The 22,825-nt window shown below is 41.9% G+C and overlaps 1 protein-coding gene across 1 annotated transcript in view; it reads left to right on the forward strand.

Annotated features, from left to right (window-relative positions):
- Positions 1 to 20,116, forward strand: part of CFAP61 (cilia and flagella associated protein 61) — a 208,419-nt gene extending 188,303 nt beyond the window's left edge. Inside the window, exons 26-27 of the mRNA XM_074949735.1 lie at positions 15,445 to 15,535; positions 19,671 to 20,116. Coding sequence (XP_074805836.1) covers positions 15,445 to 15,535; positions 19,671 to 19,871 — 292 coding nt within the window. The 3' untranslated portion in view covers positions 19,872 to 20,116. The remainder of the gene's footprint in view (positions 1 to 15,444; positions 15,536 to 19,670) is intronic.
- The last annotated feature ends 2,709 nt before the right edge of the window (positions 20,117 to 22,825 follow it).

Genomic DNA, 22,825 nt, shown 5'->3' on the forward strand with positions numbered 1-22,825 from the left:
CAGGTTTGCATAATATCAGGGCAGTGAAGAGCTGGAGAACCCAGAAGAGGAAACACTGAAGCTGAAGACTTTGTATACAAACCTGTTATACTGTGGTACCCCAGGGTCTAAGGACACATTTCACAAGGTATAAGCAGGCAGAGAAATGTATAGGGCTTCTACTTGGAGATTTATTCATATTTTTACAAAATTAGTTTCTTAATGTATGGGCTAGGTCTGATGCCCATGTCAGGAAGGAGGTGCTGCAGTCTTTATTTAATTATTTCTCGCTGCTCAGCCTTAATGGGTTGAAGCTGCTCCACTGAGGATAAATAATTGTAAAAGTCATTGGGCCAGAGAGAGCACTCACCTGGTAGGTGAGAAACCTAGGATCCAGTCCCCCATGCTCCAATTACTTCTTTATTTATCCACAAGTGGAACAGCTTCAAGAGGAGAGGCTGAGGAAGCCCTACAGCGGAATATACTGTAGCCCAGTAGCAAGAGGGTCTTCACTATTGAGGGGGCAGATTACTTGTTCAGATCCCATCTGCCCCTCAGTCGGTGAGGGGACTTGAACCAGAGGTCTCCCACATCCCAGATGAGTACCGTAACCACTGGGCTAAAAGTTATGAGCAGAGGGCGCCTATCTCAGTGAGAGTGGCATGGATTAGGACACACCCCTTGGCCAAATACCTCACATTGGCTAGTTTAGGCAAGGAGCCACCCAGCATGCTGGCTTTGTGCATCCCATTCTGAGGCACCTGTCTCTCCCCATTCATTGTATAGGGAGCCTAGATGCCTAGCTCAGGTTTGTGAATCCCAGTGATTTTCTAGGTGCCAAAAAGTTGGGTGTGGCAATGCTGTGAGTCACCCCATCTAAGGTCCTTTGTGACTCAAGCCCTAAATATTTACAATAATTCCCAAAAGAGAAGTGGGGTGAGTTTTGACTGGCAAATTAAATCACTTGTTCCTTAGTTCCTCCCTTTGTTCTCCTGCAATAAAACAACCACTGTGGAAGCCATAAGAGACCGTGGCCAAATTATGGACTGTAACCTTAGAGCAATGGCTATTAGTCAGGATGTGCAGGGATGGTGTCCCTGGCCTCTGTTTGCCAGAAGCTGGGAATGGGCAACAGGGGATGGATCACGTGATGATTACCTGTTCTGTTAATTCCTTCTGGAGCACCTGGCACTGGCCACTCTCAGAAGACAGGATACTGGGCTAGATGGACCTTTGGTCTGACCCAGTATGTCAGTTCTTATGTTCATTGGCATCTCCCGCTGCTGCATCTTAAGTACAAAATAGATAATTAGAGGATCCTCCTGATACCTGGCAACCAGTTGGATATTCTTTGGTATCAGGGCATTAATCTGATATGAAAGTGATTCAGATAAGCTTCATTTTGCATTAATGAAAATCACATTTGTTAATACAATGCACAAAATCTCTCCTTACCAGCTAGTTTCTAAAATACTTAAGTTGCTTATTTAATGAATTATGTGTGAGCGGTTTTCATACGTGAAATTTGTAAAGTATCAGATGAGTGAGTTTGCTTTCAATCATACTATGTAGAAGTTGATTACCATGATATGATGCAGTAATGTTGATGCCAAGGCAAGACTGCTCCTGAGATTCAGCCTAAGTACCAGTGTATATGTCATAACTGGAAAGAATAAGATAACATAGGACAACGATGAGAAGTGTGACTGCCTTTGTTCTCCATGTCCATGTTACATTATAAAAGAGCACATCTAGGGGGTGATGTTACTGGAAATACTGTGTGGGAAGCTGTATCATGCCAGTCTTTCTTCAAAAGCCAAAATGGAGGGTTTTTTTAAAAATGTAATGACAACAGACAATGTTTATTACCCTTATTTTTAGTGTTTACAGTCATCAAGGCTAAGGGTGAATTCCTGCGTCTTCTTATAATATTGACTTTCATACTTCGAAGGTGGTCACATTACACTGTATTCCTGCCACCAATCTCTTTTTGTACATTACTACTGTTTAGTTTAAAGTTTGTGTAGGACTCTAGTGGATTAGGAAGCCTTTGAGCAGATCCGAGATTTGAGTTTAAATCCTAGTCCTTCCACAGACTTTCTGTGCAACTATTGCCAAGTCACTTAACCTCTTAAGTTACCCCCTCTGTAGAAATTAGAAATAGTAGACAGTTCAGAATGCTCTGTTTGCTTATTAAGATGTGCACTGGCTATCAATTCCTTTCTAGGTGAAATTTAAAATGTTGTTTTGGACCTATAAAGCCTTGGTTATTTTAGAGACCTCTCTGTGTTGTACAGTGGCAGTTGTGTTCAGCTCAAGTGCTCCGACGAACATCCTCCTGGTTTAAATGGAAGCGAGACAGGAGTTAGGGGATTCTTGATGATGTGCCCTTGACTCTGGAATCCACTGTCCCCGCTTTGTTCTGCAGAGCAGTGCTGACTTTCATGACATGCCATGACACAAGTCTTTTCCAAAGACAAAGCATGCAAATTTTCAGCCCCAAAGGTAATGTTATAGCCACGTGAAAACAGGAAGTTATAATGGGAACGATTTTGTATTTTTGTAACATTTGCTATCAGAAATAATGCTATAATTCCATCCTAAAAAGCTACAATAAAATGACATTAAGGTTGCAAAGACCAAACAAGTGGAGAACATCACTGGATGTTCCGGTAGCTGTTCTCTTCAGTCTTGTCTACTTGTCCCCAAGTCTATGATCCTAAATGTTCAAAAATATTTCAAAATGATATAAATAATACTGACATTTACAAAATGTAACCATTTGGCCTTCTCTTCTCAGATTCACTTTGCACACAGTATGTTTTGCAGTAGGCTAGAATTAAAGAATTAATGTAATTTTTATGAGATTCTGAGCAGAAACACTACAATAGAATGTTTAATGGCCCAATTCTAATAAATCTCAAAACATAATAGAGACATTAGCGAGGAGAAAAATATTTAATGTTTTTAATTTTATCTTTAATAGGACTGGTGAAAGATATTCATTAAAAAGGACTTGTGGATAGGATAATCATTGCACATCAGGAATTATATTAAACATGGTATAGGCGCTGCATATAAAGATTTAGATCAGCCTTTCAAAAAGTTAAGAGCATTTGTTTATTAAAAGAAATATTAGAATGCATTGCTTTCTGGAATTCGCTGGATCCTGTCGCATTAGCGTGCCTCAGTTACATAAAAGGGATTCCACCTTACTCTTTTGTTAACTCCGCAGACCTGTATGAGATATTTTTTCCCTGCAGGGAAAAAAAAGAACGAACGGAAATGGGAAAGGCTGTGAGCATGGTTGAGTGGGACTAATGCTACTCAGTACCCTTTCCAGTCTAATTAGAGGTAAATAGGTGTGCTTTTTATGAAGAGAGAACCAGAATAAGAGGAGCTCATGAGGGATGGATACTGAAGCCCTAACAGCTTTTCTTTTTTACTGGAATTAAATGCTAGCCATGATTCACACTATTAAAGCTGTACTTACATAACAAATCAATATAAATAGCCTGACATCTTTAGGTGGCTTAAATTTATTTTATATATTTAATTAATATTATTTTTAATGAGCAACTAAGCTTCTAATGAACAGCTAGGTTACTAAGAAACTCCAGGGCCAGAATTAATAGGGAAGGCTAGTCACAGAATCTTAACATAGTTTACTTATGGTAGAACCTTGCTAATTCATATTAATAATTAGACAGACCATTGTGAATTACTGAATGGTCTAACTCTGTAAATGAACAAATAATTTTAGATAAGTAATCATACTGCACCACAAAGTGTATTTTATTGATTTTGTTTGACAGTTTTGTTTCCTTTTAATTATTTTTCATAATATATTGAATATACATCATGCAGTATGTTGTGTAGAAATACACAAAACCTTAAAACATCTGCTATTAATTTTTTTTTGAGAGAGAGAATAGGGGAGAGACTGCCATTTTGATTGCCAGCTGTAATATGTTTGGATTAGCACACTGCAGTTTAGCAAGGCTCTATTGTGCAGTAGCCACCATTAAAAAGTGAACATTTACTAACAGTTCAATCTGTAGTACTGAGGTAATACAGAATATCTGTATAGTGTACTTAGAATAGGAAATAACTGCAGTACCCCAGTTACTGGGGTGAAGTAATTGTTAGTAAATGTTCACTTTTTAATGGTGACCACTGTCTATGATAATATAACATAATATTCCTTTGATATTAAAAATACAGAAAATAAAAATGAGAGATCAGTATGAGATAGATGAATATTTTTTACAATGTGAAGATGCTGGCAAACATAAATAGGTACAAGTATAACCCCTGATTCAAAGCCCATTGAAGACAGTGACAGTCTCTTCATTGACTGCCGTGGGGTTTTGATCACATCCATTGGGAGTGTTATTTTGATCAATAGGAAAAACCCCTATCCAATTCAATGGTTGTTTTTCCTGAATGAGGATCACAAGATTGGGCTTATAGTGCAGTGTACTTATGTACTATTATTTTATTATAACAGTATTTTAAATGCGAATAAATCCATGTTGGATTTGAAATCAAATGTTTAACTATTTCTTAGCAGAATTATTACCAGTTTAACAATAATCCCAGTGTTCTTTTAAAAAATGATAAATATCTGCAAATTTCCTTCTCTGATTTTTATATTCCCATTGAAAGAAGCTTGAAATAAATGTCTTCCTCTCAACTGGTGAATTGTATCATTTTGTAATCCTGCTTCAATAAAGTAAATCATAGGGCCTGGTTGAATATCCCTTGAAGTCAACTGTAATCTCTGTTGATTTCACTAGGCTTTGGATCAGGACAACAGTAGCAGAATGTAGGGTTGTCAATTTTCTAATTCCAGAAAACTGAACACCATTGCACTGCCCCGTCCCTTCCCCCGCACACTGCTCCACCCCTTCCCCGAGGCCCCACCTCTTCCAGAGGCACCGCCGCCCGCTCACTCCATCTCCCCCCCCCCGTCGCTTGCTCTCCCCCACCCTCGCTCACATGGTCATTTTCACTGCAAGGCCCAAACAGACATATTTATTGTTTTGACAGATATATTATGCTAATTTCAGGTTTTATTTGTTAGAGGACACCAGAGCTGTCAGCAAAATAGTCAAAAAGGATAATTTTTTAAAAAATGAAATTTCACAAAGATTTTCATGATTCTTTCCCTCCCCTCTTCCCATTTTTCATAACCAGCTCCATGGTTTTTTTCCACTAAAGTTATTGTAATTGTATGTGTGGAATTAGGACCACACATTATCACAGCAGCAATGGGTGGCCCACTCCTGAAGCCCAAATACAAATCCATAGAGCACAACCACAGAAATGGACACCTGTCCAGATACCTGTATAAATAAATCTGTAGAAACTGACTCTCCCACCTACATGCAGATATACACATGCGTTCATGTGTACACATCTAGCATGCACTAACACATATACTTCCACATTATTTATTATTACAATGATTGTTTAATGCCTAGAGACCCCAACTAAAATCAGGGCTCCAGGGTGGTAGGTGCTGGACATAAAAAGAGAGAGTCTGCAACAAAGAGTTTATAATGTAGCTAGACAAAGATGGGGAGAAAAGTACGATACATTGGCTCTTCTGCAATTACTAGTCAACAACATTCAGTTTTTAAGAAATAATACATTTCTTTTAGATTTCCCTTCTCTTTTAAAAACGTGTTATGAAATGCATACACATATTTTATGTCATCAATTTTTTTGTGTGCAAGCCAGCAAAAGGAATAAAAGTCAAAGAGTTAAGCTGCAAATTTTATTCACGCAGGTATACACACATGCGGCAATACACACACCTCCCTACACAGAGACCATCTCTTACACACATACAATGCATGCATGCACACGCTTGCCTACACAGTGATGCTTTTTCATACACTTTTCCAGGGGCTGCCTAAATCACTCAGTCAGGAAGGGAGGAGGGTGGGCTGGAGGGGAAAAGATGTTGGCGGGGGAGAGGAGAGAAGAGGATGGGGAGGGAAAGAGGCAAAAGACGAGAGCAGGGTGGGGTGAGAGGAGGCAGTAAAGGAGAGATGAGTGGGTGTGGGGGGGTATGTGGGGTGGATGGGGATGCAGGGGGAGGCAGAAGGATACAGGTGCATGAGGATGTGGGGGACACAGGGGTGTATAGGGACATAATGGGAGTGCAGCAGTGTATGGAGGTGAATGAGGTGCAGGGCTGTGGGAGGTGAGGGCAGCTCTGGGAGGTGGAGAGGATGGGTGGGAGAGAACTGAAAGGGGTACAGGGCTGGGATGGGTAGGTGTGGGGAGCAGGACGGGATGGGGGGTTGGGACGGGGAGGGATGCCTTGATGGGTGTGTGTGTCAGGGTGGGACAGGAGGGATGCAGTGATGGGGGATGCGGGTGCGGTGGGGTTGGGATGGGGAGGGATGCAGTCGGTGGGGATGGGGGTGCAGCCCCATTCCCAGCACTCGGAGACAGGGATACACATACCTCCAATTCCCGGGGGCTGGTGATGGGGTGACAAACCGTGGTTTGCTGCAGAGCACGCGCTGCAGCTCGAGCCCAGCCACAAGAGGAGCGCGAGGAGAAGAGGTCTGGGCAGCTGCGGGAGAGGCACACACCAGGCGACCCCTCAACAGCTGTCTGCTGAGCGCTCACGACAGTTCCTACCCTGCTAGTGACCCAGCCAATGGGAGCTGCGCCGGGCAGCATGCACACCCACTGTGGCAGCCCCTAAGGCTAGGAGCTGGACATGCTGTCTGCTTCCTGACCCGGGAGCCACACGGCATGGTGGCTAGCAGAGAGCCTGCCAGCCGTGCTGCACAGCGCCACAAAACGGACAGGGCCCAGTCAGCAATGCCAAAACTGGACACCTGGTCACCCAAATCACTGAATTATCCACGGAATACCTGAAATACATGGATAAATAAATGTTCAATGAGTAGTGTTTTTGTGCAAGGAATTAAACAGTACTCCTGCAGTAGTTCTGCTGTAATGTACTTCTGTTTTCTTGTTCCATGATTGTAAATAAGTTACAAGCCCTGTAAAAAAAAAATTACAAAACCAGTTAAAAATTTGTATATAGACAATTTAATTTTATTGTTTGCCTAGCCATGCAATATAGCTTTTTATCTCATTTAAATCAGGTGGGGTTGGTAGCAAATTTTCAGTATTATTTTCTTCACTGTGAATTTCATTTTCTGGTCTCATCATAATCTCATTGTAATTCAGCATCTCACAAGTCAGTCTCTCTCTCTTTCTTCCACATATATGATTCACTGAATAACTTCAGTTTCAGTCAATTAAATTGTAGTCGCAATGCCACAAGCCCAGCAACATCCGGGTCAGTAACCCTGCTATTTATTTCCAGCAGGGTTGACTTTTTGAGTACTTTTTACAATTGTCTTTTTTTACTTTTGGGGATGTGGTGTTTGTTAGCAAGTTTTTTAAAAAGTCGTCTTCCATTGAAAATAAGACGTCTTTTGGAAGGTAGTTGCTAAATCCTTTGTTTGTATAGTCATAAATAATACTCTACCATAGACTTAACCAACCTTTACTGTGTGGAGAGGCTGGTTCTCAGCATATAGGGAACGTGATTTTTTTTCGTGATTGTCACTTGTCATTTTTCACAGATCAAAAATCTTTATCTAATGTGTCACCATTACAAGCTTCCATTATTTTCTATTCATGCAGACTGTCTCTGAGTCTAGATCTTGATCAGAGTTTTTTATTTTCAGCCACCTTTGATGTCACTGCTTGTTGTAACCCCATTTCCATAATTCTGATCAGCACTGGCTGCTGAAGATGTGATTTTCAGTAGATTTATAGGACCAGATTTTCAAAATTGCACACATATCCTGCACTCTTAATGAATGTGTCTGCGCCTTCATAACACACAGTTGTGTGCAGAAATTACCAGAAATGGCCATTTGCATACACATATGTTCTGTGTGCATCTGCAGTTATGGCAATTACATGTTCAAGTTAGGCACATAGTTGTACATGCCTAAATGTCATATAAAACTTGCCCATGTTTTCTGTGACAGAATAAGAATTTTCCTCTTGTGCTTCTTAAATGTCCTTGCAACTGAGCAAAGGCTTTAACTATTTAAATATAGCACTTAGTGTCAATGCGAAAACATACATAGCTGGGGGGCAACCTAATGATAACCTATGGGTCTAATACAATGAATGCTTCAGATTAAATAGAGCTGTATATGTCATCCAAAAGATAATAACCAGTGGTGTGTTGCTGAATAGCTGAGCTGCTGCATTCTAAACTTGAAATTCTTGAGGGGTCAGAAATGTCCTTCCTAGAAATGAGCTACAATATTTAAGCCTAGAGTCTGATGGGATAGGACACAGTCTTCTGACCAGCTCTAGGTGGGCATTTTTAGCAGCTGTAGCTATTTGGATAACTACAAGGAATGCAGAAGGACACTATGATTATGATCCATCTTGATGATTGTAGGGCAGTCACCTTGATAAAGGGCGAAGTTATGGACATTGTGAGTGCTTTGAAACACTTCCTTCTCTGCATCAGCTAACTTTCATCTTTCCATGCAGCTGTTCTTCAGCTAAGTGCCAATGACTCCCAAGCCATACCTAAAACTTTGCCAACCCTATAGCTCAACTGTAGATGTTCTAAGTAATGTCTTGATGAGACTATCAAAAGCCCCCAAGCAAAAGTTTACCACGTAGCTTCCATAGGTGCTGAAACTAGAAGTGCTGGGGGTGCTACCACACCCCCTGGCTGGAAGTGGTTTTCATCATATACAGGGTTTACAGTTTGGTTCAACAGCTCTCAGCACCCCCACTATACAAATTGCTGTAGCACCTGCGGTAGCTTGAAATGTGCTTGTTATCTTTAAACACATTGCAGTAGTGCCGAATACTTTGAGTGGTCACTAGCATAAAAAAAATGGAAAATATCATTCACTACAAAGGCAGCCAAATGATTTTTGAACACAATAAAATTTCCCCTGCAGTGCTCTCAAGTGAAATTTGCTATTTCCATGTGCAAGTCGAGCTATTTTTCACTTAATAATCACAATTTACATTTGAGCCAATATGAGCTGGCCAGCCTGTATGAATAACGGCCACATGTGTCAGTCAATTCAGGCCAAGATTTGCTGCAACAGCACAGGTGTTTGTCATACCAGATGTCCAGTGATAACACTGGGAAGTGGGGGAAGCAGAGTGTATAAGAGTGATGGCACACTCCAACATTTGGGGGGTTTTACTTTCCACCAGTGAGAAGGGTCTGGCAGACCCACTACTATTCACCTGGCTACATCCCACCTCCTAGATCAAGCCTTGCCAATCTTGAAAGGCTGCATGTCAGAACAGCGATGGTTTCCATAAATGGTACCGCATAATTATAGGCTTATGGCGTATAAACAGGTGAGGAAAATTGCTTGGAATATTTTGGGTTATTTCAAATTCTGAACATTTGAGAACTGATATAGTATCTCCAAGATGTACCTGATCAGCCAGGTTTTGCATATTTACTGTATTTTAAAAATCCAATTTTTGTCAAAACTATGGTTAAAACTTTTTAAAAAAATCTTGCTTGGCTGTCCACTGAATTGCACTGTGTATAGGCAGCCATGCCCAGTGGTGTGGGCGTTAAACTTTACCACCCAGGAACTACACCCACTGTAAACTTCTATTTCAGTTATGCTAGCTGGTTCTGTGAGCTGAGTGTTATGCTCCAAAATGGAACAACAGTCTACCCTGCACGTACTCTCTATCTGGCTAACTGCATAAAGTTGGTGTGAGTGGCTGATGTAAACTATAGCAGCCTGGAAGCTGAGCTGATCTAAAGTGCAAAGCTAGTATGGCTCCTCTGAAGAGCAACGCCTGAGTTGGTTGAAATATGGATTTTTCTGTGTTCCTCCTTAATCCCAACTTAAAACAGAGGAAAAGTACTCCTAAGTACATTAACAACCTCAGAGTTTGGGGCTCTGATGTGCCAGTCATCTATTGGCATACTTGGAGTGCTAAGTGAGGAAGTTGAGAATATTTAGGGCCTGATCCACATCCCACTGAAATCAGTGGAAAGACTCCCATAGAGTTCAGTGGAGTTTGGTCAGGTCCTTAGTGAACCATACTGTTGTGGCTGACCCTAAAAGGGGGGCATTTTATTGTATTAATGGTCGATTCACAGCTTAAACATGAGATTCTTCCAATGAGACTGCCTTTTATAAAGATATGAAAGTCAACGTCAAGAGATCCAAACTAACCCTGCTGTTTTAGACAGTGAATTATGACACCCAAACACACCCAGACAAATTTGTCCTGAGTGATAAATTTGTTGGGATTCTGAAATAAAGAGAATTAGGTGTGTGGGAAGCTGGAGGAAAGAGTGGGGAGAGCGGGAGTAGGAATAAGAAAATAACAGACCCTTGCTTTTTACTTTAATTTGGTTTTATTATTGCTGCTATTATAAAAGGTTTTTTTAAGTGGACAACTGAACATCAAGCGGGGACTCTCTGTCAACATGGATAAATAACTCTAGCTGCAAGCATACTGGTAACTTGTGCCAGTATTTTCAAATGGCAGTTAGGTACCCAGACCCAATTGATTCTTGGCAGGAACTGGGTGCCTAACTACCCTTTGTGCCTTTGAAAAGCCACCAGACATCACCACACACACTCCTTGGTCTCATCTCAGAGCAGAGCCAAAAAATTGGTAGCATAAGGCAATATAGCAATGGTAGAAATCTTACAGTATTTATCTATACAGGTTGTTTTCTACATTTGTTTAAATTATATTAACATGATTCTATTCTAGAAAAAAAACTGTCTCAACAGACACAAAATTCAGATAATTTAATAAACTCACCAGAAGGAAGAGGTTTTTCCTGGGTAGTTTAATGAGTCAGTAAGTCAGCCATTCCCAAAGTGTAGGGTGTACCCCAAAGACAAGCCAGCTTGGGGGACAAAAGGGCCTTTCAGCTGTCCTCCAGAATCCCAGCTTGCTTGCTTGCTTTTTTTTAGGTACATTTTTGTCTGTTGTGGTTGTGAAGAAAACCTTGAAAGCATGACCTAAGTGTGCAGCAGTGTTTGCCAGGGAGTCTGAAACTATAGCGCTGAAGTACGAACTGCCATATTCATTACAGTTGGTGCTAACTCAGATGCCACTGATGACACTTTAAATGCCAACATTGTTAAATATACTACTGTTCATTGAAGCATGTGAAAAAGGAGGGGCTATATCATATTAAGAAAATCTACATAGCCTTACAACATCAGTGTTAAAAAACTATAAGTTGGGACACAGACACATACACACACACACACAGATTGGCTTAAAAATCATGAGATTTTAAAATGTAATGAATATTGGGTTCTTTTTATTTACCTTTTGTGTGTGTGTGTCTTTATAATACACTTGAGTCATATTTTCAAGCTTTTCTCTACAACTATGATGGCTATTTTCCTTTTTTTATTTACTTATTTAATGAAAGCTAAAATTCTTCCACACTCATGGAAGTCCAGCAGCTGAGACGAAGAGAAACACAAACTATCACAAAATTCATGGTGAAAATCACAAGACTTCACAACATTATACTATCTACTCTGCATGATTGCTCATTCTGGACAGATCTTTAACAACTTATGGTGGGTTTGAGGTGGGGATGTGATTGGTTTAATTTTCCTGAAAGAGGGGCTCATCTTTCAGTGCAGCAGTGGGTGGTAAAAATGAGTGTCATGTCTATATTCCTTTTTCGGAGTATGCCTAAATGGCTAATAACCTGTGCCTGGCAGAATATGGGCTCTGTTGAGAGATCTATAGTTCCTATTCTCTTTTTTTATCATTCACTACAGTTGCCCATTACTCAGATGTCATGGGACTTTTTTGATGTGATAAAGTTCTTATTAACCCTTTAATTATTTCTGTCATGGTTTCTTGTTGTGGATGCTGAGCTTGGCATTCTCAGTGTAAAAGTACCTCACAACTTTCAAAGTCTTTAGATATTTTTTTTTTACATGTTCACATCCAAGGAAAGATCTAATGTCTTGGATGGTGTGGATGACTTAAGTGGTGCAAGTGCGGACAAGGGTCAGTGTGCTGTCCTCATTTCTTTTTTTTTAAAGTACCAGTAAGCATCAGAGAGCTACTGCTGCTTCAGAATTCTTGAAAAAAACATTGTCATGTGAAAGTGGTGTATAGCAGTACATTAAATAAGAGTCTGGAGACTAAAAATAGATGGGTTTTGGAAGGGAATCCATTTACATGCAGATTTCAGAAATACCACATTTTTATTTCCCAGGATTGGCCAACTTTATCTGCTCATTTTTATCATGTGTCTTCCCCCCCCCCCTTAAATTAAAAAGATTCAACTCCTATTGCATAGGATGCCAGTAGATAATTTTCTTTTTTCTCCCCTTCATATAATATAGGTTACACATCACAGATGAGGCAGAACAGACTTTATGTATTGTTTGTCAATGAAAGGAGAGAACAGCTTCCTAGCAACAAAAAGGATGTCACATATTGTCTTCAAAAGGAGACTATTTCACCCCATCTAGTTACAAATGCCTTCCAATGATAGCTTCTATAGATATAAAAGCCTACCAGCAGGGGATCCCCCCTTAAGAAGTGACCACGTTTTAAAATCGGTTATGCCCCTGGCAAACAGTCATCTTGTACATATTTAGCTTGATCATTTTGGCAGGTTATGAAAGACTAAATGGTGCAAACACATGTGGCAGATGCTGTTCTCATGATAGTTGAGGAGCCTCTGAGCTTCTGTTGGTAGCATGCCAGGTTCATCTTGTACACTGAAGAGCATTATACTTTCAAGCTTTCTACAGCTTGCCCTTAGGGACTACTGTTGAAGTGGTAATAAAATTTAAAATGAGCCTCAGAAAGTCAACTTGTTGGTTTGGCTTCAAGTGAATCGTTTTCATTATTAAACTTCAATTTAATGGAACATGTGTTGTATTCTGAGAGAGTAAATCTAAATATGGTTGTTAGAAAGGTGATTCTGTCTTAAGGATAAATATGCACTGCCAGAAAGGGAAGAGAATTGCTTATATATTAAAACACTCTGTGATGGTTGCATTTCTCCATTTGAAATAAGGTAAAGGAAATTTTGTATTAAATAGCTGGCTATTAGTAACCCCCGTGCAACCAGGCTTGAAAACATAGACAAGAAATTGTCCACTTTCAGAGTAAACACATTTTTATTTGAGCCAAATACTGCAGGTTGGTGAAAAATTTCAGGCCTTAAGCTCTGAAATTTGGAAATGCTGTGATGAACTGTACAAGTATGAGTACCTGAAGATGTAGTTATCAGCTGAACTGGTAATAACAATAATACTCAGTATCCTCAAAGCATTGTACACACATCATTTAATCCTCATAACATCTCAGTGAGGTATGTAAGCAGTTTCATAAAGGCAGGGTGTTTAAAAGACTAGCCTCAATCACAAGATGAAATCCATGTCAGGGCCAGAATTAAAACGTGGGAATTCCAGGCTCCCAGGTCTGTGCTCAGATCACTATTTCTTGCTCAATGGATATTTCTCTGTTAAAACAGATTTACCAGTAATAATTGCACAACTAAAACTAAGATGCCAGGTGAAAATACAGGAAAAATATTTGGCTACAGGGCCATGCATGCCAGTGTAATGTGAGCATCTTTAATTATCTTGGTGTATCTTTTCTTGTGCCCCTCCTATCTTGCTTTGCAATCTAACTGTTGACATTAAATGGAAAATGTTTTGAGATGAGTTAGTTGTTTAAATGTTTGGGGAAACTCTTCATTTCTATGTATGTATCTTATAGAAATATGATAAATACATTTTAAAGTACATTTTTAAAAGCGGCTCTTAGAGCTGAGTTCAGCTTTTGTAAGATTTCAGCCCCAAATATAGAGATGAAATCAGTCTTGGTAATGTGCTAGCAGTGTGCTGCAAGATGCTCCTATGTCTGTCAAAATGGAAAGGTAAAGATGAATAGCAGTGGCAGTAAATATTTATATTGTGGAAATGTCCTTCATTCTGTTTGAGGCCCTATTGTGCTGGGTGCTGTACAAACACAGAAAAGAGACAAGCCCTTATCCAGAGGGCTTACCATCTAAAGAAACACCCGGAGGGAAGGAGATGGGGGTATAACACCCAAGTGGGTGGGTATGGTGAAGAATTAGAACAGCTCTATTAGTTACATACTGTGGTGTTGATTGAGTCATTAATATCTGAAGTCCAATGAAGCTTTTATTTATAGAAAAGTTGCTGATAGGAAATATCACAATTCAACATTTATAAAAGGTTGGCTTCCTTTTAGAAAGCAATTGAATGCTGGTTTTCTGTGGAAACTGTCATTAAAATTATGTAATTTGAGTTTTTATTCTAGAAATTAATATATTTATTGTGAGGACATTAGGCCAAATCCCATCAGAGTTACACATGCAATATTGCTTACTCATGAGAGCAATCCCACTGATGTGAATAGACTACAAGCTTCCAGTGACACTGTTCACGTCTAAGGACTGTGGTCATGATTTTGCAAACATGCACATGCTTAACATCAGTGAGATGACTGAAATGAGCAAAGTTAAGGATTTGCGTAAGTGTTTGCAGGATCAGGCCCTATTTGTCTGATACCCAGTTTAATAATAAGTTACACTGATTCTTTTGGTCCTATTCTTTCTTCAGTGGGTCCTTTTAACTTCCATTAACATTAATGAAAATTGCATGCACACATCAAGCAGAGAATATACCTTGTGTAATCTACAGATTATTGACACCACCACAATTATTTTTCGTTATATAGGAAATAGAAATAAACAGCCATTTTCTGTGTCATCCAGTTGCCTCTAGCTGCATTTACAGTATCTACTTATATACCTTGTTATGGCCTTAATGATAAATAGATACTTACATTTTTCTAACTTTTCACAGAAAAAGTGTAATGAATGCTTTCTGTCAATAGATATAATATAAATGTTAAGATAGTTCCTCTTAAGATAGATTCAATTTAGCTTTAGTGCACTAGTGGAAAGAACATATTGCAACACTGTGGTGGCCTGTTTTTCTGGCCTTTATTAATCCAGAAACCTTAATGATGAACAACATTTGTGTCATTGTCTACACAAATTTAATTTGTTTATGCAGGAGTTCAGTTAATCCTGCAATCTGCTTTTCTCAAATGAGGACAGATAATGGAGACACCGTTCTTTACAGGTCTTCAGGCTTTTAAATTCTGATAAAATCAGGATTCTTCACTGGGTCTTGCCACAGCTCTGAATTAAGCCACTTTAAATGTAATTACTGAAGCTGGCTGTACATCAGGAACATCCATTAAAAGAATTGATTGACCATGCTGTTACGGGAGGCATTTTATGAACAAATGATCATGATGGGTCCAGAACTGTAATTTATAAAAGCAAAAAAGCAGGTAAATACTTTATTAGTGGTTAATGAGAGGTTCACTGGATAACTAAATTTCTTCTTTTTCAACCAGCTATTTCAGGGAACCTTGGTCCATGGCCATCTATCACGATCGGTTTATTGATCTTAAGAAAGAACTGCGCCAAATCCTAATATCCAGCCAGGTAAGAAAAATGACTAGCAATTGCATTTTATTATTGGAGTAAGTCGTTATTGTTGAGCACTTCTTTTTTTTTTGCTCCCATATTCTGCCTTAAATTTCACTTTTTTCTGTTTAATTACTCACTTTGGAAAGCCTAAATAGACATAGTCTATGCAGCATAAGGGAGATTCAGTAAATACTGGAAATTGCTCATTTTAATTATTTTTACAAATCTCAAAGTTGCTGGTAATGTTTTTTTCATCGTTTACCTTGCTCCATTTTTCTATGCAGCATTTTTATACCCCTTATGTGTTTTCTAGTGCAAACTTGCCACTGAGACTTGGAATTCCCATTTCTTTAGTTAACACTGCTTTCCATACAGTTTTGTTCATATTTTTGCATAATGATATAAAAGCACTGTACGAACCATCCTAAAATTTCAGATCCTGTGAGATGTAAATCTTTCTATAAGTACCTATGGGCACAAGCTACGTACGTAGTTGATAAAGTAACACAGAATGGCTTTTCAGTGATAGATGAAATTCCCAAATATAGGGGTGGGGAGAAATTAAGACATTTGCTAATGTCATTTGCACTGTTGACCAGAGCATAAATTCATAGTAATTTCTCCATTTTTTCCTCTCCAAGTGTCTGACTCAAAACCCATTGAAGCCAATGGACAGGCTGCCACTTGATTCAGTGGACTTTGGATCAGTCCCTAAAGACAAAGTTGTAAATATATAATTGTCTCTAAACAGAATTTTTTCTCTACAATCTAAAGCTTGCTGCTGCCTAGTGGGTGGTTTAGTGCCATTCTACCGTATCCCTCCACATACCCCCTTCGCTTCTGTTTTACATATCGAAATTCTATACTGCTGCACTACTTTTTAATGGATTGCTGCAATTACCATACAAAATTGTTAACTGTGTATTGAGGTAACATCACACTAGTCCCTAGGAAAGGTTAAAATAAAATACAAAGGTGCTAGATAGTATTGTCTCTTCTGTTGTCATAATATGAAGAGTACTTAAGTGAAGTATTATTTTTAGATTTTCTTGAAAACAGCTTACAAAGAACAGAAAATTAAATTCTAAGCAAAAAATTGTGCCTGAAGGTAGTGATTTTCTGCCCTGTTTCAGCAGTGCTTCCTGTATTGTAATGTGAACAACTTATCTCTTATGTGCTATCTGTTTTATTGTCTATGGACAGCCTGGAAATGGTGTCTTACGTATTTCAGGATTACTGAATCAGTCATGCAAACTGTCTCTCATGTGAGTTAGTCATGACACACACACGCAAGTAGTCCTGTTGAGATCACTGGGACTACTCCTATGAATCAGGATTACTCACATGAGAGAGGGTTTACAAGATCAGGTCCTATATCTGACAGGGTGAATGCACATTTGTCATTCCCTTTGTCTGTTTTTATTCTAATTCCCTTCACACAGATTCTGATATTTAGAAATACTAAGTTTAGTAAATATGTATCTCCTATGTCTGTTTGTACAGTACTGAGCACGCTGTCAAGTGCTTAATAAATACATACTGCACCGTTGGAATATATCAAGTGTCTTTTAAATTGTCATTATATAATTTGGGAGCAGGAGGACCAGGACCTTTACTACCTGTTGCTCATATTCCAGTTGACCAAGGCATTCAAATAAATGTTCAGTCAAATGCAAAAATAAGTAACATAATAAGTAAAAATGTTTAACTAGCATTGTTATAGTTGAGATTGTAAACTACAAAAGTCAGGAATTTTAAGTTCTTATTACCATGGAAAATGGAACTCAATTAAAATGTAACAAGACATACAGTAAGAGAAACTAAGACATGCATAAGAGCCAAGTTAGAATCATTGTGTGGACCATGTCTGTGAACTTGTGTGTTTAAATTCTCAACCATAACATTGTATTTATTTGAGTGTCTTGCACAGGATGTTCTTCATCTTCAAAAGCTGATCATGCTTTGAATATTTACCCATTTTGTAGGATCCCAAACATGTATTTATTTCAACATGCAGCGCTCCAGCTACGTAGACTTGCAGATGATAGAACTGAGTTTTTGCACCTCCATCCAGGGCTAGATTCACAAAAAAACTGAGGCATGGTGATGCTGAGTATTACCACATTTAACCTGAAGGGCAGCTAGAAAATTGCTGGGATTGACAAACCTGGGTTTGACACCTAGGCTTCCCGTGAAAGGAGGGAGAAGGTGCCTCAGAATGGATTCACAAAAGCCAGCATGCTGGGTGTCTCTTGCCTAAACTAGCCAATGGGAGATGCCAGGGAGAGGGGTGTGTCCTAAGCCCCTCCCTTCTCAGCAAATTTGGCACCTAAATCTAGAGAGGCACCTCCTTCTGCTTGGGTTTCTCAGCTACACACCCTGTCCTGGAGTTAGGCACCTATGCTGATTGTACAAGAAGCTGGAATGGGAGGGGAGAATAGAGAACATCTCTCATAACTTTAAGCCCAGAGGTCAGGGTACTCACCTGAGATGTGGAAATCTCCCACTTCAAAGGGATTCCCCACATCTCAGGTGCAAGCTCTTACCACTGGGTTATGGGATATTCTGGTGTTGGGTTCCCTCAGTCTCTCCTGTTGAAGCTGCTGCACTGTGAATAAATAATTTTAAAAGTAATTGGAGGTGGGAGACTTGATCCTAAGTCTTCCAGCTTTCAGGTGCGTGCTCTGACCACCAGGCTCCAGAGTTATTCTTCGTCCTTGTATACGCTCTCGCTCTGGTCCAGTGATTCTTTTATTATTTCTCCATAAGAACAACTTCAACAGGAGAGACTCAGGGAGTCTCACATCAGAATATCCTCTAGCCCCGTAGTTAGGGTACTCACCTAAGAGATTGTGGATACCTGTTCAAATGCCATCTTTCCCCCTTAGGTGAAGAGTCAACTCCCAGATGAGTACTTCAGCCATGGGGCTAAAAGTTATGAGGGAAGTCCTCCCCAAGCCATTTTATGTAAGCTCGCATGTAGAGACCTGATCTGGTAGGCAAGTTCTTAGTCTGCTTTACAGATGGGGTCCCACAGAGGAGGTAAGCAGAGGAACACTTACCTTCCCCCCAATTCATGCGTTGCTTTGGGGCTGAAGTGTCCAGACATCTAGAGCAGAGCTGTAGTGTGCGTGCACAGACGGAGCAAAATAGGTGCCTAGGAATGTTTATCACGAAACTTTAGGTGCCAAGTGAGTTTAGGCTCCTACAAGGTGCAGTGGTAGTTGAGCAGGGATTTTGTGAATCCCACTCAGGCCAGATTATGGGTTTTAGGCACCTAAAGTGGCAGCTAGGCACCTGAGTCCTTTTGTGAATCTAGCCCCAGCTGTTAAAGTATTAATAGAAAATTGTATAGTACACATGTGCAGTATGAGCTTTCCAAGCAAAGGCACTTGTCTTCAGTAAGAACTACTAACCTGGTTTTCACATGGCAGCTGGGGTTGGTTGGAAAATCAGGCCACACGTTGCTTGCAAATTCGACATTTAAAAACATAAACCGTTCTGAACTGAGCACCAGAACTGTGTCTGGAAATTCAATTTCTAAGAAGTTCAAATACTGAAATTGTTGTTTCTTGCCCAAGACATTTGTCAGACTTTGTACACACATTATATGTATATCTGTCTATACACACACAGAAGCCTTTTGAACTGTAAATAGGTGAGAATTTTCAAACCAAAGATTAAATTAACACCTAAATGTATGGTCTTATCAAAGTGTCCTTTGAGCCATTAGTGTCACCACACTGCCACAGTATGATAATCCTTCCACTGCGTTCCTGATGGCTATTGCCACCAAACACCCCCTTCCTCATCCAAGGAATGTGGCGACCAGCTGTCTCTGTATTTGTTGCCAGGGAGAATGAAGGGTGAAAGGCAGGCTTCAATGTCTGCCTCAAACGAGTGGCCTAATATCAACAAATCCTAATGTATCTGGTGCCTGAGCCTTGAAGACTGTTGCTGAACTAAGTCCATCCAGTTGTACAAACCACTGAGTTCTGTTACATGTATTTGTTTCTCTAGTGCTGTTTGGAAATGTGTGTGCATACCCAGCCTGCCTGTTTTATTGTAGTAGAAGCTAGTGTAGCTATACCTGCCCACAATGTTTTGTCAAGTCAATGCTGCTCTTTCAGCTTATTCCTGTCTTTTACAGGTGGATGGCCTTCCATCATTGGACCAGCTCGTTCACCAGATAGTGGATGGCGAACTCATTCTTTCTGAGAAACCAAAGCAATACCTCAAAAGGTTCTTTCAGCAAAATATCTACAAGAGACTGGTGGAGGGAAGCATCCTCAGTTATCTGAACTACAATAATTACCACCTGCCTATGTATGCATGGCCAGGGATTGTTTAGTTATGATTGGCTAAATGAGGCTCGCTTTTCACTCTTGATCCATAGGGTCCCTGACTCCCAGCCCCTCTCTTAGGGAGCACTGAGATGGCTTTCAGCCTGAGGCTGCATTCAGCAAGCACCATGAAATGTTCTCTTTCAATTCTCCAGTAGGTGGAGCGGGCCTCGGATTCTCCATTCAGCAGGAACCATCAGGCCCAGGCCCAGCCATTCCTATGCAAAGCTGGCCTGGCTTTTCAACAATAAAAGCCCGCTCCTATCAGCTATGCCTAGTTCGTGTTGATTTGATCCGGGCCTGGCCGGGCTCCTGGTGGCTTCGCCAGGAGCAGCCGCAGTTTGGCTGCGCGGGGGCAGGGGTTGGAGGCCGGCTCCCTTGCGGGTCGGGGGGGCTGGGCCGGCAGCCCCCGCCCCGCTGGCAGATGGCCGGTGGGGGCTGGAGATCGCCGTGTGGCTGCTGAATTGTTCATGGCCCGCGCGGCCGGCCAGAAGGTGCATTGTGGCGGGGGGAGGGGGGCGCGCCAGTGGGCAGCCTCGTGACCCAGCAGCTGCGGGGTTAACTCCCTGGCTGGAGGCGCCTCGGCAACCAGCTGACCAATGGCCGCCGGCGCTGGGCTGCGCAACCAGCCAATCGGCAGGCGAGCGCCCAAGGCGGGAAAGCTGAAGCCAGGCACGGAGCCGGGCTGAGGCGCTCCGGCCAGGTGCCGTCTCGCGCCCGGGCCTGGGACGGGCCGGCGCCGTTGGCCGCAGGAGCAGCGCCGGGCTCGCGGGCGCTGCCCGGCATCCTGCGATGGCCGCGGGGGGGCGAGAAGGGGAACTGTGACCGGGGGCGGCGCTCCTCTAGCTGCTCAGCGGCATCCCTTCTTCACACGCCGCCTCCCGGGCCTGTTTAACGAGCCAGGGGCAGCCGCCGCGACGCCCTTCTCAGCGGGGTGCTTGTCCGCTGTCACCGCCTCACTGCGTCACTCCTCAGGAAAAAACATGTCCGCGCCTGGGCGAGCACAGGGCCGGCGCCCACGGCGAGTTACGCAGGGAGCGGGCCCTAGCGGATGCTGATTTCGGGCGAGAGTCACCAGGCACCCCCGAAAGGGACGCTGGCAGGGTGGGCTTGGAGGGACTCGCTTCCCGGCCGTTGTTTAAAATGCACCCACGCTGCAGAGTGCCGAGCGGCCCCGAGCACAACCTGGACCGAAGTGCAGCCGCAGGAACAAAGAGAAGGCCCCGGCCGTCAAGGAGCGGGCCAGCTACTGCCCATGGACGCTGCTGCATGGGGCATACGCTCCTTTGGGCAGGGGCAGTAGCCTCCCAGCACCCGCAGAGGACAAGCGTGTTTCTGCCCCATACACAGAGCTGTTGAAACTCGCCCCCCTCCCCCCCAAGCGGCATAAACTCTGGCAGCGCAGGGAGACAGCTACACGGATTAATTAAAAAAAAATCCTATGTGGCCCATGAAACTAGTCGCTCTGCTGTCCCATGTTTCCAATCTTAAAAAACGTGACGCTAAATGAGCTTTTGCATCGCAACAATGATTGACGAATGTAAGTGAAAAAAGATGCTGCCGTAATCCCAGCACGCCTGGTTTTCTCTGTACAACTAATACAGCCCCAAAAAGGGAGATGAAAAAGTTAAAATATTCTTTGCAGCGGAAGATGTAGAACACGTCTATCACTATTCAGACATAGCGGGGGGGAGCTAGGAACCGGGGGGTGGGGACTTAGCCATGTGTGAGTAGCTGTTGATTGTTTTCTGGTTGAGAGAAGTGATGATAAGCCTGGGCTAAAGTGTACGTTGCTCGTGTGGGGATTGCTCGTGTAACCTGCAGCTGTATGCTAATGATAATAGAAACAAATCCGCTGCCTCCCCCCATTAAACAGCGAGGAGGCAGGGACGCACACATCACTGAACAAATACACTCGCACTAGACAAATAAAATACACATACACACACACCAAAACCAAGAGAGAAAGAAACAAGAAAGGGGCAACCCACTCACCAGCATGTGGCTCGATGTGAATCTCAGTTATTCTCTCCTACTTATCTTTACAGGGTATTGCCTGATCACAGTTTTAGGACATGCTTATTGGGGAGGCTAAAGGAAATCAATGCTGGATTGCTGTGTGACACGACTGAAAGGTAACAGTCTTTAGGGTGTTTGTCATGCTGGTCCTGCAACAAATGCCATCGAGTCCTGTTCTCTCACACTCGGGTATTTACTTTTTCCCTCTCTTCCCAGAAACGGTGATCAATTTACCCACCCTGGGCTGAAAAAAACCAAAACTTTCCGTTCATTTAGGCCTTTGGGCAGCTATGCTTGAATAGCATAAACAAATCACCATAAATACACCACTTAAAGAGAAAGCTCCTCTACCCAGTATACTTTGCGTAATAAAAGAACTGCTCTCTTCCCCCGCATACAGCCTCCCCCCCCCCAAAGCTGAATAATGGGAGCAGAGCAGATTGCCATTGGGGGTACTTGAAACTTAAGCAATAGAAAATACTTCAGGTCTTTTTCTTCTGGTAGCTGGGTGAAATGGAACAGACTCGTGGGCTCTCTCTTGTTTTCTCTCGCTTTCATGTAGTATTCTTTTGTGTGTAATTATTTAAACGGGAGATCCATAGCAGCTTTATGCTAATCTGCTGAACAAAGGGAGCGGGGCGGGGGAGAGGGGAAGGTGAATAGAAGGCGCGGGGGGGAGGGAGCGGTTGAGGGATTCGCGTGTCTCTCGCGTGGCCCGCAGACAGACACAACAATCGCTAATTCCTGCAAACGCGCTGCGCTCGCTCCCGAGCCCTGGGTCAAACAGTAGCAACCCAGCAATTGTTTATGCGTCATGCAACAATGGGGGTTAGAAACCTGATGAACCTTTCTGATTGCAACCTACAAGGTGTGTGTGTGTAAAACAATCTCTGGCCAACTTGATACGTACAAAAATGGGGTTTGTGAATCTGATGAAACGGTC

Source organism: Natator depressus, chromosome 3, assembly GCF_965152275.1.
Source record: "Natator depressus isolate rNatDep1 chromosome 3, rNatDep2.hap1, whole genome shotgun sequence".
Lineage (NCBI taxonomy): Eukaryota > Metazoa > Chordata > Testudines > Cheloniidae > Natator > Natator depressus.